The following is a 14,170-nucleotide window of genomic DNA, read 5'->3' as shown; positions in this document are numbered from 1 at the left end:
TGCGTCCTCTGGCGCCCAGACAGGGTGCTTTTTGGGGTCCCGGGCCTCCCGTGTTCGGTTTCACGCCTACGTTCATTAAAGTGAGTGCAAAAGACTATGAATAAGTTGGGGTACTATAGTCGTTTATTAAGTTGAAGTAGGCGATTCAGCCCCGTGAGCACTTTTCGTTTATATTCGCGTTAGTGTTTTCTTTGTGTTTAGGTTGGGTTTGCGTTAGTGGTTGCGTTTTGATTTGGTTCGTTTTTGTTCTTTCTTTTTTCGTTTTCGTTTGTGTTTTATTTTCATTGGGTTTGTGTTTGTATTTGTGTTTGAGGTTGGTTTTGCGTTTGGATTTGGTTTGTTTTCGTTTGTTTTTTCTTTTGTGTTTTTTTTCTTTGGGTTTGTGGTTGGTTTTGCGTTTGTATTTGGTTTGTTTTCGTTTGCTTTTTCGTTTGTTTTTTTCTTTGGGTTTGTGTTTGTGGTTGGTTTTGTGTTTGGATTTGGTTTGTTTTCGTTTGCTTTTTTCTTTGTGTTCGTATTGGTGTTTGTGGTTGTGGTTGGTTTGTTGTAAGTTTTTGTTTTCGTTTGTATTTGTAATTGTGTTAGCGTTATGTTTGCGTTTTGTTGTTTTGGTTTTGGTTGGTTGTGGTTTGGGTGGGCAATGCCGGGTTTATGATGATTACTAAACACACAGGTGATGGTCTTTAACAGAAGGGTTTTTCACAGAAGCCAGAGCAGGGCCTGGCCGGGACGGCTAGTATATATATATATATATATATATACAGTTCGATATAATCAAATACAGTTCAATATACAAACGGTTCGAAATAACACAATACAATTCGTTATTGATACAGTTCGATTTCATAAAGTACAGTACGATATAGATACAGTTCGATACAAAATAATACAATTTAATACAATAAGATACAGTTCGATATAATACGATAGAGTTTAATATATTACAAAAAAAAACAGATCGATATAATACGATACAGTTTGATATGTTACATTCTAAACACTGTTAGACAGGGGGGGAGAATTTTGTTAATTCTTGTTAATTCTAGTACATATTGTTAGGGAATGCAGTGAGTATTTTAGCTTGAGTGCAGAGGGGTTCAGAATGTACTTTTGCGTTGGTTAGTCCTTGACTCTCCAATAAATAATGTTACGCGTGCCTTCATGCTATGATAGAGGCTAGGGATACTTAGGATGTGACTACAGTCTATCCTTTCATATGCCGAGGTCCATGAATCAGATAAACTCTACGTCCTCTGCCCTATGTGTCTTGAACACGGACGGGATTAAGAAGAAGAAGAAGAAAAATTAAGCGACTAGGAATTAAATGTCAGATGTCTTTGAGTAGAAATCAATTAAAATTTCACTATTTATTCTACTTGACACAGACACAGGCATGTCCTGAAATGAAAGTGTATTTTGTAACGAATGGCAGCACGGAGAGGATTATACCCAAGTTGGAGCCGGCCTTGAAGTTTTACAGTATCCAGATGTATGTGGATGTTAGAGCTAGCAGAACTGCGCCAAAAGTTGGGGAGGTGCTGAGGCACATCTCGACAAACTTCAGGTTGTTTGTGTATGTGTTCGTAGTTTGAGTTAGAGACTTTGGGGTGTTTGTGTATGTGTATATGTGTGTATATGTGTGGGTTAATGTGATAGCGTTTGTTGTATGAGTGTGTATGTGTGTCTTTCTGTGTGCCGTAACATACATTAAGTTTGCACTAAGCAGAGCCCTATTGTTTCTGTCCAGAGCCCTGTTGTTTGTGTCTAGAGCCCTATTGTTTCTGTCCAGAGCCCTGTTGTTTCTGTTCAGAGCCCTATTTTTTGTATCTGGTTTGAATCTGACTTTGTCAGACTTAAACGCGATCGAATGGCTGTGTTTAGAGTAGTTCATGACTGGGTGTGGTCTTCACTGACTCTCCTTTTTTTCCTGACTGGTCAGGATTTTTGCCAAACAGCCCACACAAAATACATTCACGTCTGATAAATATAGCTTTTCTTCATCTGACTTCCGCCTAGTTTACTTGCTGAGTAAGCTCCCCTAGCCTTAGTCTATCCAAGAACAAACAGCAAGGCAGCAGTTGCTTAATTTTGGAGTTTGCTCTACTAAATGGGTTACTGTCCCCTGTTAACTGACCGCTTCTAGGTGTAATGATCTAGTGCACACTCATTGCTCCACAGTCGGTGCCTGGTAAGGTTTGATATGGAGATACACTTCGATGACAGGATCACCACGTCACTCTTACACCTTGTTCGTCACTGTCAACATTTGGTTCATGTAAAGGTAAGCCTTTAGGTTCATATAAAGGTAAGCCTTTAGGTTCATTTTAAGGTAAGCCTTTAGGTTCATTTTAAAGGTATGCTTTAGGTTCATGTTAAGGTAAGACTTAAGGTTCATTATAAGGTATGCCTTTAGGTTCTTGTAGAGGTTAGACTTTAGGTTCATGTAAAGGTAAGCATTTAGGTTCATATAAAGGTAAGCCGTTAGGTTCATTTTAAGGTAAGACATTAGCTTCATGTAGAGGTAAGCCTTTAGGTTGATTTATAGGTAAATCGAAGACGTTACCATGCAACATACAACCTAGCGAACACCTATCGTTGAAAATATAAGCTTTGGGGTCGTCTATAAATGACGTTACACTCAAAGGGGGAGGGGGTGGGGGTACAGTGAGTGACGAGGGAGGTCAAATGGTGTGACGTCACAATTTTGAATTATAAAAAAAACAATTTTAGAAAACATATTTTAGACGTTATTTCGCTTTTTAGAAAAGTGTTTACATAGAAATTGTGTTAAAATATTCTATGTTGACAGAGTTCTGACAAGATTTTAGAAAAATACGATGTGTTAAAAAAAAATTCAACAGCATTTTTTAGGGGACGGGGGATTGGAGGCTGAGGTTTAACATCATTTTAGGGGGGGGGGGGGTCTGGCTATTTGTGACGTTGTGTGACTAAGAAGAAGGGGGGGAGGTAAAAAAAGCGTGACGTCATTTATGGATGACTCCTTTGTCTGTTTTTGCTGTGGTAATATCCCAACGTTACAGATATATTACCCCCCCCCCTACCAACGTTACAGATATATTACCCCCCCCCCCCCCTACCTATATTGCAGATAACGGCTAACTTTCCTAATCCGAAGATAAAAGAAACTATATTAAAGCTGATACAAAACAGGAGGCGACAGATCTACTTGAGAAAGTATCCAAACACGGCCAACAAACGGGCGAGAACAAACAAGGTGAAAGGTTCAGGTTCAAGACCCGCCGTAGCCACAGAACGGATGAGCTAGTTGTAGAACAAAGATGGAGACAGAGGGGGGGGGCCGCGATCACACCTTAGTTACCACACCAGTGACGGGCTTTAGCAGTATTTAATGAGTCATTACCACCAAGTTATACAAATTAAATAAAAACACTCCTATTTAACATGAAACATTGTATTCATATACCTCAATAAACATCTATATAGAATTTAATTTTTTGGATGTCAATAGTGATAACTAAGTTATCTAACTGTGCTTTTCAACAAACGCACCTATTCATTTTTAAAGAAATATAATGCAGTACAAGCAAAAAACAAAACAAGTTTTGAAATGGCAAGCAAAATTATATAGCCCTCCCCCGTTCCCAATACATGATGAATATCTTCTGTTAAATACTATTATTTCAAAAACCTGTTATAATCTTCAAGGCTTGAATGTTAACACGATTATGTACAGTTGATTTGGTTCTAAGTCTCGTGAGTTCAACCACTTAGAATTGGTACCACATTTGAGACGGCGAGAGGTCAAGGTGACCAAACAACCATTTCTTATCTACGTCGTCTTTTCACTATCATCGGCCTGCCCGTATTATAGTCATTTTAAAACTTAACTACAATACTGAAGTTTACATAAACAAAAGGGGTTATGGTTAACTTTTTGAACCTGATAGTCAAGAGTGCAAATGAAGTAGCAGTGACCTCCTGATATGAAGGGATAGTGTGGTCAGCTCTATGCCCAGCCGTCTTAATTTTCCCTAACGTGCGTTATGTACCCATTAGAGCTTGATGAACTCAGGGATGTTCTTCTGACTTTGACCCCGGATTCGAACTCGAGACTTTCGAGTTAGCAGTCTAGCTTTGCATTAATATTGACATTAAAATATTGGAATTAAAATGACTTTATTTTCAAAAAACATTAATAACAAAGTAATTTTTTTTTTAATCTTTCAAAATCAGCAATCAGCATTTTTACTCACTTTTTACAAAACAAATCGTGCACACTTGCGTGTATTGGTACACACCACTAACAAAAGGAAGCTTAAAATGTAGCCGCGCTTATGAACATTAAAGTAAACAAGCTCACTGAGTAACATTTAACACGACGGTGTGGTATTTCTGTCACAGATTTTTTACATCAAGAACAGTTTTTAACCTTAATCAAAATGTTAAATAAGATGTTTATTACGACAAAAGATTTGGCAGAAAATGGACAGGCTAAACAGAAGTTCAATCTAAAATTACCTAACTATTCAATGAGCTCGTATCTCCCGGATCAAATACCTCAACACGTACTGCTGCAGATATTTACTTATCTGGACCGTACCGATCTGATACGCCTAGCGGGTGTTTGTAAGTATTTGAGAGATCTCATCTTCACCTCGCCTCAGATTTGGCGTACCATACGACTTAAGCTATCCTGCAGCCAATATCCTCTGCGTAACAAATCAGCCTTATGGTATGCTAAACTATTCGGAATCCATTTCAAGGACTTGCTGATAGATTGTGAGATCGTCCGTCAACATAATTTCTGCAAAAACATGGCCGTCTGTCTTAGGAACCTTTTGCTTAGCCTAGGTCAAACGAGGCTGACGTCATTAGTTATAAAATACGGTCAAATCGTACATGCAAGTGTGCCAGTTGTATCCAGTCTTGTAGAGATTTTGACCCGATTCTTGACTCGATGCCGTGATCTAAAAATTTATGGGATGCCTTGCGCGCTGTGGACAGTCCAAGACGGCAGTAAGGTACTGGACACACTATGGTCCACATCGAGGGGAAGTCTGAAATCTCTAAGACTTGAGGGGTATTTTGTGCCACCAAAGGATGGTCGGAGACCGGCTGAGTTTGATCGTGTTACCACCGGCATCCTTTCCCTCACCCACCTGACTACACTGGGCATCGACTACTGTGTTTTAAATGACGCTTTTATTAATTCGCTCTCCAGAGCAAATATTAAAATAAAACTGTTGATACTTTTCGATGTAGAAGTCGAAGGAGATTGGACACAAATCTCAAAAAATGCATGGGTGAATTTGGTAAGTAGGCTAAATAATAATTTTTATTAAAACCTCTTTTAGGCCAAACGAAACAAAAATATTAACGAAAATAAATAAATACAAATTACGACAAAATACACATTAAATCATACAATGTGCCTCAAAGTGCAGAATTCAGGAACATATTAATTAAGCAACAGTAGAAAATACAGCTGAGCAAGAGAACCAAAGTAAAATCTAAACACTGCTATTCCATTCAATATAGATACAGTCCGATATTTTATATATATATATATATATATATATATATATATATATATATATATACAGTTCGATATAATCAAATACAGTTCAATATACAAACGGTTCGAAATAACACAATACAATTCGTTATTGATACAGTTCGATTTCATAAAATACAGTACGATATAGATACAGTTCGATACAAAATAATACAATTTAATACAATAAGATAAAGTTCGATATAATACGATAGAGTTTAATTTAATACAAAAACAGTTCGATATAATACGAAACAGTTCGAAATATTATATTCTAAACACTGTTAGACAGGGGGGAGAATTTTGTTAATTCTTGACAGGAAACAATTATTTCTTTATCGTTTTCTTAAGATAAAGTGGCAATGATAGTACATATTGTTAGGGAATGCAGTGAGTACTGTGGTTTGAGTGCATTGGGGTTCGGAGTGTACGTTTGCGTTTTCTTATCCTTGACTCTCCAATAAATAATTTGTACGCGTGCCTTCATGCTATGATAGAGGATAGGGATACGTAGGAAGTGACTACACACTATCCCTTAATATGCCGAGGTCCATGAATCAGAATGAACCGTTCGTCATCTGCCCTATGTGTCTCGAACACGGACGGGATTAAGAAGAAGAAAAATTAAGCGACTAGGAATTAAATGTCAGACGTCTTTGAGTAGAAATCAATTAAAATTTCACTATTTATTCTATTTGACACAGACACAGGCATGTCCAGAAATGAAAGTGTCTTTTATAACCAATGGCAGCCCGGATAGGATGATTGCCAAGTTGGAGCCGGCCTTGAACTTTTACAGTATCCGGATTTATGTGGATGTTTCAGCTAACAGAACTGCGCCAAAAGTTGGGGAGGTGCTGAGGCACATCACGACAAACTTCAGGTTGTTTGTGCATGTGTTCGTAGTTTGAGTTACAAACCGTAACAAAAATTAAGTTTGCACTTAGCAGAGCCCTATTGTTTCCGTCCAGAGCCCTACTATTTGAACCCAGAGCCCTATTAATTGTGTCCAGAGCCCTATTAATTGTGTCCAGGGCCCTATTAATTGTGTCCAGAGTCCTATTATTTGTGTCTAGAGCCCTACTGTTTGTGTCTAGAGTCCTATTGTTTGTGTCTAAAGCCCAATTTTTTTGTCCAGAGCCCTACTATTTGTGCCCAGAGCCCTATTAATTGTGTGCAGAGCCCTATTGTTTGTGTCCAGAGCCATATTTTTTGTGTCTAGAGCCCTGTTGTTGTGCCCAGAGCCCTACTATTTGTGTCAAGAGCCCATAGCTTGTATCCGGTGTTAAGCTGCCTACGTCAGGGTTAAACATGATAGACTGGCCGTGTGTAGAGTCGTTCATGACTGGGTGTGGTCTTCACTGACTCTCCTATTTTTCCTGACTGGTCAGGAGTTTTGCCAAACAGCCCACACAAAATACATTCACGTCTGATAATTATAGCTTTTCTTCATTTGACTTCAGCCTAGTTTACTTGCTGAGTAAGCTGCCCAGGCTTTTATCTATCCAAAAACAATCTACAAGGCAGCTGTTGGTTAATTTTGAAGTTTTCTCTACTGAATGGGTTACCGTCCCTTGTTAACTGACCCCTCATCCAGGTTGTAATGGTCTATTGAACTTGATTTGCTACACAGTCGAAGTCTGGTCAAATTCGAGATGGTGGTAGACATCGACGACAGAATCACTACGTCAGTCTTACACCTTGTTCGTCACTGTCAACATTTGGTTCATGTTAAGGTAAGAATTTAGCTTCATGTAAAGGTAAGATTTAGGTTCATGTAAAGGTAAGCCTTTAGGTTAGTTCATGCAAAGGTAAGTCTTTAGGTTCATGTAAAGGTAAGATTTTGGTTCATATAAAGGTAAGTTTTAGATTCATGTAAAAGTAAGACTTTAGGTTCATGTAAAGGTAAGCGTTTAGGTTCATGTAAAGGTAAGCGTTTAGATTCATATAAAGGTCATCGTTTAGGTTCATGTAAAGTTAAGCGTTTAGGCTCATGTTAAGTTAAAACTTTAAATTCATGGTAAGGTAGGACTTTAGGTCGATTTAAAGTTAAACCGAAGATGTTGCCATGCAACGCACAACCTACCAAACACCTATCGTTGAAAATATAAGCTTTGGGGTCGTCTATAAATGACGTCACACTCGAATTAGGGAGGGGGGTACGCTATTTTGTGAAGGAGTGTGAAGAGGGGTAGGGGGAGTTCAGGTTGTGTGACGTCACATTTTTGCATTATAAAAATTAATGTTAGAAAACGTATCTTAGCCGTTATTTCGCGTTTTAGAAAGCCTTTTAATAAATTGTTATAGGAACTGATTAAAATACTCTATTGACTGAGTTCAGACAAGATTTTTTGAAAAATATCGATGTTTTAAGAAAAATTCAACTGCAATTTTTAGGGGGGTAGGTTTTGTAGGCTGAGGTGTGACGTCATTTTAGGGGAGGGTCTGGCTGTTTGTGACGTTGGGTGACGAAGAGGAGGGGGGGGGGGTCCAAAAAAACGTGACGTCATTTATGGATGACCACTTTTGTCGGTTTTTACAGTCGCAATATCCCAACGGCACAGACATATTAAACCCCTCCCCCTCTACTAATGTTGCAGATATCGGCTATGTTTCCTAATCCGAAGATAAAAGAAACGATCTTAAAGCTGATACAAAACAGGAGGCGACAGATCTACTTGAGAAAGTATCCAAACACGGCCAACAAACGGGCGAGAACAAACAAGGTGAAAGGTCCGGGTTCAAGACCCGCCGTAGCCACAGAACGGATGAGCTAGTTGTAGAACAAAGCTGGAGACAGAGGGGGGGCCCGCGATCATACCTTAGTTACCACACCAGTGACGGGCTTTAGCAGTATTTAATGAGTCATTACCACCAAGTTATACAAATTAAATAAAAACACTCCTATTTAACATGAAACATTGTATTCGTATACCTCAATAAACATCTATATAGAATTTAACTTTTTGGATGTCAATAGTGATAACTAAGTTATCTAACTGTGCTTTTCAACAAACGCACCTATTCATTTTTAAACAAAATATGATTGCGGTACGAGCGAAAAACAAGTTTTGAAATGGCAAGCAAAAATATATACCCCCCCCCCCCCCCCCCCGCCGTTCACAATACATGATGAATATCTTCTGTTAAATACTATTATTTCAAAAACCTGATATAATCTTCAAGGCTTGAATGTTAACACGATTATGTACAGTTGATTTGGTTCTAAGTCTCGTGAGTTCAACCACTTAGAATTGGTACCACATTTGAGACGGCGAGAGGTCAAGGTGACCAAACAACCATTTCTTATCTACCTCGTCTTTTCACTATCATCGGCCTGCTCGTATGATAGTCATTTTAAAACTTAACTACAATACTGAAGTTTACATAAACAAAAGGGGTTATGGTTAACTTTTTGAACCTGATAGTCAAGAGTGCAAATGAAGTAGCAGTGACCCCCTGATATGAAGGGATAGTGTGGTCAGCTCTATGCCCAGCCGTCTTAATTTTCCCTAACGTGCGTTATGTACCCATTAGAGCTGGATGAACTCAGGGATGTTCTTCTGACTTTGAACCCGGATTCGAACTCGAGACTTTCGAGTTAGCAGTCTAGCTTTGCATTAATATTGACATTAAAATATTGGAATTAAAATGACTTTATTTTCAAAAAACATTTATAACAAAGTAAATTTTTTTTTAATCTTTCAAAATCAGCAATCAACATTTGTACACACTTTTTACAAAACAAATCGTGCACACTTGCGTGTACTGGTGCACACCACTAACAAAAGGAAGCTTAAAATGTAGCCGCGCTTATTCCATCAACATTAAAGTAAAAAACGCACTGAATAACATTTAACACGACCGTGTGGTATTGTTTTTACACACCCTCTACATCAAGAAAATGTTTTAATCAAAATGAAAATATTTAAAAAGATTTATATCACGACAAAATATTTGCCTGAAAATGGACAGGCTAAACAGAAGTTCAATCTAAAATTACCGAACAATTCAATGAGCTCGTATCTCCCAGATCAAATACCTCAACACATACTGCTGCAGATATTTACTTATCTGGACAGTACCGATCTGCTACGACTAGCGGGTGTTTGTAAGTATTTGAGAGATCTCATCTTCACCTCGCCTCAGATTTGGCGGACTATAAGACTTAAGCTATCCTGCAGCCAATATCCTCTGTGTAACAAATCAGCCTTATGGTACGCTAAACTATTCGGAATCCATTTCCGGAAGCTACGGATAGATTGCGACCACGTTTGTGAACATATTTTCTGCAAGACCATGGCCGTCTGTCTAAGGAACTTTTTGCTAAGTCTACGTCAAACGACGCTGACGTCATTAGTTGTAAAATTTGGGCAAATTACCCATGCAAGTGTGGCAGTTGTATTCAGGCTTGTGGAGATTTTGACCCGCATCTTGACTCGATGCCGTGATCTACAACATTTTGGGATGCCTTGGGCGTTATGGACAGTCCAAGACGGCAGTAAGGTACTGGACACACTATGGTCCACATCGAGGGGGAGTCTGAAATCTCTAAGACTTGAGGGTTATTTTGTGCCACCAAAGGACGGCCGGAGACCGGCTGAGTTTGATCGTGTTACCACCGGCATCCTTTCACTCACCCACCTGACTAAACTCTGCATCGACTACTGTGTTTTAAATGACGCCTTCGTTAATTCGCTCTCCAGAGCAAATACAAAAATAAAAATGTTGATGCTCTTCGATGTGGATTTCAATGGTGCTTTGACAATAATCTCAAAAAATGCATGGTTGAACTTGGTAAGTAGGCTAATTAATTTGTTTGATAAAGTAAAATCTTAACACTTACAAGACACGACTTGTCTTATAACACTGCAACTCAATAAGACATAGATACTGTTCGATATAGTTACAGATCAATACGATTCTGTATGATATAATACAATACCGTTCGATATAATCCGATAATTCTGATATAATATAATACTGTTTGATATAATACAATACAATTTTATATAAAACAATACAATTTATATAATACAATACAATTTTATATAATACGACACAGTTCGATTTAATACGATACAGTTCGATATAATACTATACAGTAATCAATTATTTCTCTACAGCTTTAATTAAGATAAATCGGCCTATGGTAGTGCCCTTGTTAGGGCATGCATTGAGTACTTGGGGTTGTGTGCACTGGGGATCGGAATGTACTTTTGCCTTTTCCTATCCTTGACTCTCCTATAAATAATTTTTCGAAGTGTCTACTCGGAAGAAGATTTTTCTCCCCAACGTCTCCACTTAGTCGGCAAAAGATAGCTCTGCGCATGCGCAGTGACCTATGGCTAGGGTTAGGGCTAGAATGAGGGTTAGGGGTAGGATTAGGGTTAGGGATAGGGTTAGGGATAGGATTAGGGCTAGGGTTAGGGATAGGATTAGGGTTAGGTTAGGGATAGGATTAGGGATAGGGTTAAGGATAGGATTAGGGTTGGTGTTAGGGTTCTGCGGTTGTAAACACACGCATGCGCAGTACCATCGAAAACATCGCCGCTAAGGCAAGTCGTAGTTTCTCTCCCTTGCGCATGCGTATCGCATGCGTATCTTATTCCGGCTAGAATCGGCCATAATTTTTACGCGCGCCTTAATATTATCATTTAGGTTAAGGTGCTGTAGTAAGTGACAAAAAATGGATGAAATACGTCCTTGAGTGAAAATGAATTAATATTTAAATATTTATTCTATTTGACATAGACACAGGCATGTTCAGAAATGAAAGTGTCTTTTATAACCAATGGCAGCCCGGAGAGGATTATCGCCAAGTTGGAGCCTGTCTTGAACGTTCACACTATCCGGATTTATGTGGATGTTTCAGCTAACAGAAATGCGCCGAAAATTGGGGAAGTTCTGAGACACATCACAACCAACTTCAGGTTGTTTGTGTATGTGTTCGTATTGTGTGTGAGTGAAATACTTTGAGTGGGGTGTTTGTGTATGTGTATCGGTGTGTATATATGCGTGGGTTAATGTGAGAGTGCTTGTTGCATGAGTGTGTATGTGTGTCTGTCTGTCTGCCGTAGCATAAATTACGTTTACACCGAGCAGAGCCCTAATTTTATGTCCAGAGCCCTATTGTTTGTGTTCAGAGCACTATTTTTGTATCTGTTTTAAATCTGCCATTGCCAGGTTTAAACGTGATAAACTGGACGTGTATAGAGTCGTTCATGACTGGGTGTGGTCTTCACTGACTCTCCTTATGAGGCTTTTTTTTTCCTGACTGGTCAGGATTTTGGCAAAATAGCAGTCTAAATTAATTCACCTCTGATAAATATTGCTTTTCTTTTTCTGAATCCAACCTGCTTTCCTTTCTGAGTTTACACCCCTAGGCTTTGTTTATCCGAAAACAATCTACAAGGTAGCAGTGCTTGAGTTTGGAGTTTCCTCTACTGGGTGGGTTACCGTCCCTTGTTAACTGACCGCTTCATCCAGGTTGTAATGGTCTATTGTACTTGATTTGCTACACAGTCGAAGTCTGGTCAAATTCGAGATGACGGTAGACGTCGATGACAGGATCACCACGTCACTCGTACACCTTGTTCGTCACTGTCAACATTTGGTTCATGTTAAGGTAAGAATTTAGCTTCATGTAGAGGTAAGCCTTTAGGTTCATGTAAAGGTAAGAATTTAGCTTCATGTAGAGGTAAGCCTTTAGGTTCATGTAAAGGTAAGCCTTTAGGTTCATGTAAAGGTAAGCCTTTAGGTTCATGTAAAGGTAAGCCTTTAGGTTCATGTATAGGTAAGACTTTTGGTTCATTAAAAGGTAAATCGAAGACGTTACCAAGCGACAGACAACCTTGCGAACACCCATCGTTGAAAATATAAGCTTTGGGGTCGTCTATAAATGGCGTTATACTCGAAGGGGTAGGGGGTAGGGGTAGTACTGTTGTGACGGTGTGTGACGATGGGGAGAGGGGGGGGGGGGGTGCAGATGGTTTGACATAACACTTTTGCATTATAAAAAAAAACAATGTTATAAAACGTATTTTAGTCGTTATTTCGCGTTTTAGAAAACTGTTTAAATAAATTTAAATAGAAATTGTGTAAAATACTATGCTGACAGAGTTCAGTAAAGATTTTGGAAAAATATCGTTGTATTAAAAATTCAACTGCAATTTTTAGGGGGCGGGGGATTGTAGGCTGAGGTTTGACGTCATTTTAGGGGGGGGGTTGCCTTTTTTTAAATGATGTGTAACAGAGAGAAGGGGGGGGGGGGGGAGGTCCCAAAAAAGCGTGACGTTATTTATGGATGATCACTTTTGTAGGTTTTTGCAGTGGCAATATCCCAACGGCACAGACATGTTAACCCCCCACACCTATGTTGCAGATAAAGGCTAAATTTCCTAATCCGAAGATAAAAGAAACAATCTTAAAGCTGATACAAAACAGGAGGCGACAGATCTACTTGAGAAAGTATCCAAACACGGCCAACAAACGGGCGAGAACATCTAAGGCGAACGGTCCAGGTTCGAGTCCCGCCGTAGCCATAGAACGGATGAGCTAGTTGTAGAACAAAGCTGGAGGTAGAGGGTGGGCCCAGCGACAAGAAACACGGAGGATATTAAGTTTCTCGTGAGCACATCATGCGACGTACGTCACTGTAATCATCTACTACATCATCACTGAGAGGACCTACTACATCATCACTGAGAGGACCTACTACATCATCAGAGAGAGGACCTACTACATCATCAGAGAGAGGACCTACTACATCATCAGAGAGAGGACCTACTACATCACCACAGAGATACACGGCGCTATAATAATCTACTACATCATCACTGAGATACACGGCGCTATAATAATCTACTACATCATCACTGAGAAGGTCGACTTCACCCCATAGAGGAACTACTATATCATCAGAGAGATGAACTTTTATATCATCAAAGAGAGGACCTACTACATCATCACTGAGAGGACCTACTACATCATCACAGAGAGGACCTACTACATCATCAGAGAGAGGACCTACTACATCATCGCAGATATACACTGCGCTGTAAAAAAAATTGTGGAAAATATTTTTTTAAAATCAAAATGAAAATAAAACAATAAAACGATTATTTATATTGTTTATTAAAAAGTGATTTACGTTTTTATTATTTAATGTAATCAATAAAAAAGTATACGTTTATTTAGTTTTACTTGTAAATATAGTGGTTTAAAAAATGGAATGGTACTGTAAAAAAATATTTTCGACATTCCATTCATTAAGAAAAACTGAACATTTAAGGTAATTTCGAAAGTGAAAAGAAATTAACTCCAACCAACTTTCTAATGAGGTGTATAACTGAGCTAAACATTAACCTCAGCGGTTAGATCCAATGTTTTAAATACAGGGAATTTAGCAGAGGGGTTGATATCCAAGCTAAAAGGGGGTTGGTTGGGTTGGAGGCTTGTATAATTTTGTTTTAATTACAATATTTTAGTCTAGGGGTTGATATAAGGTGCGTGTGTGTGTGTGTGCTTCGAGGGGGGTTGATATAAGGGGCGTGTGTTGGGGGTGGAGGAGGAGGGGTAGAAAAGCAAGGTTAGGCTTACATACATTTTTTTTTAAAATGACAGAGTATATTT

General features: G+C 38.8%; 4 protein-coding genes across 5 annotated transcripts in view; 3 read left to right on the top strand and 1 right to left on the bottom strand.

Moving 5' to 3' along the window:
* Window positions 1–3,433, top strand: part of LOC131939014 (uncharacterized) — a 6,435-nt gene extending 3,002 nt beyond the window's left edge. Inside the window, exons 2-4 of one of the 2 annotated variants that reach the window (XM_059297264.1) lie at window positions 1,386–1,564; window positions 2,179–2,281; window positions 3,172–3,433. In XM_059297264.1, coding sequence (XP_059153247.1) covers window positions 1,386–1,564; window positions 2,179–2,281; window positions 3,172–3,336 — 447 coding nt within the window. In that variant the 3' untranslated portion in view covers window positions 3,337–3,433. Of the gene's footprint in view, window positions 1–1,385; window positions 1,565–2,178; window positions 2,282–3,109 lie in introns of both variants that reach the window. The other variant, XM_059297263.1, reaches the window with a different exon arrangement.
* Window positions 1–14,170, bottom strand: part of LOC131939021 (uncharacterized) — a 259,843-nt gene that overhangs the window by 119,944 nt on the left and 125,729 nt on the right. The window lies entirely within an intron of this gene.
* On the top strand, window positions 4,319–8,324 carry LOC131939015 (uncharacterized). Its single transcript, XM_059297265.1, has 4 exons — window positions 4,319–5,294; window positions 6,241–6,419; window positions 7,170–7,272; window positions 8,137–8,324. The coding sequence occupies exons 1-4, from the start codon at window positions 4,422–4,424 to the stop codon at window positions 8,311–8,313; spliced, it is 1,332 nt and encodes a 443-aa protein (XP_059153248.1). The 5' UTR covers window positions 4,319–4,421; the 3' UTR covers window positions 8,314–8,324.
* On the top strand, window positions 9,352–13,648 carry LOC131939013 (uncharacterized). The gene is made up of 4 exons (XM_059297262.1): window positions 9,352–10,333; window positions 11,291–11,469; window positions 12,062–12,164; window positions 12,921–13,648. The coding sequence occupies exons 1-4, from the start codon at window positions 9,455–9,457 to the stop codon at window positions 13,095–13,097; spliced, it is 1,338 nt and encodes a 445-aa protein (XP_059153245.1). The 5' UTR covers window positions 9,352–9,454; the 3' UTR covers window positions 13,098–13,648.

The sequence above is a fragment of the Physella acuta genome, unplaced genomic scaffold, assembly GCF_028476545.2.
Source record: "Physella acuta isolate Inbredline_101_S28 unplaced genomic scaffold, ASM2847654v3 ptg000263l, whole genome shotgun sequence".
NCBI lineage: Eukaryota > Metazoa > Mollusca > Gastropoda > Physidae > Physella > Physella acuta.
The sequence above is the reverse complement of the archived record's forward strand: the minus strand, read 5'-3'. Positions and strand labels throughout refer to the sequence as shown.

Coding starts and splice junctions, on each gene's coding strand:
- LOC131939013 (XM_059297262.1), top strand. CDS start 9,455: ATGAAAATATTTAAAAAGATTTATATCACGACAAAATATTTGCCTGAA. Junction 10,334..11,290: donor AAAATGCATGGTTGAACTTG/GTAAGTAGGCTA, acceptor TATTTGACATAG/ACACAGGCATGTTCAGAAAT. Junction 12,165..12,920: donor AACATTTGGTTCATGTTAAG/GTAAGAATTTAG, acceptor CCTATGTTGCAG/ATAAAGGCTAAATTTCCTAA.
- LOC131939015 (XM_059297265.1), top strand. CDS start 4,422: ATGTTAAATAAGATGTTTATTACGACAAAAGATTTGGCAGAAAATGGA. Junction 6,420..7,169: donor CACATCACGACAAACTTCAG/GTTGTTTGTGCA, acceptor TTTGCTACACAG/TCGAAGTCTGGTCAAATTCG. Junction 7,273..8,136: donor AACATTTGGTTCATGTTAAG/GTAAGAATTTAG, acceptor CTAATGTTGCAG/ATATCGGCTATGTTTCCTAA.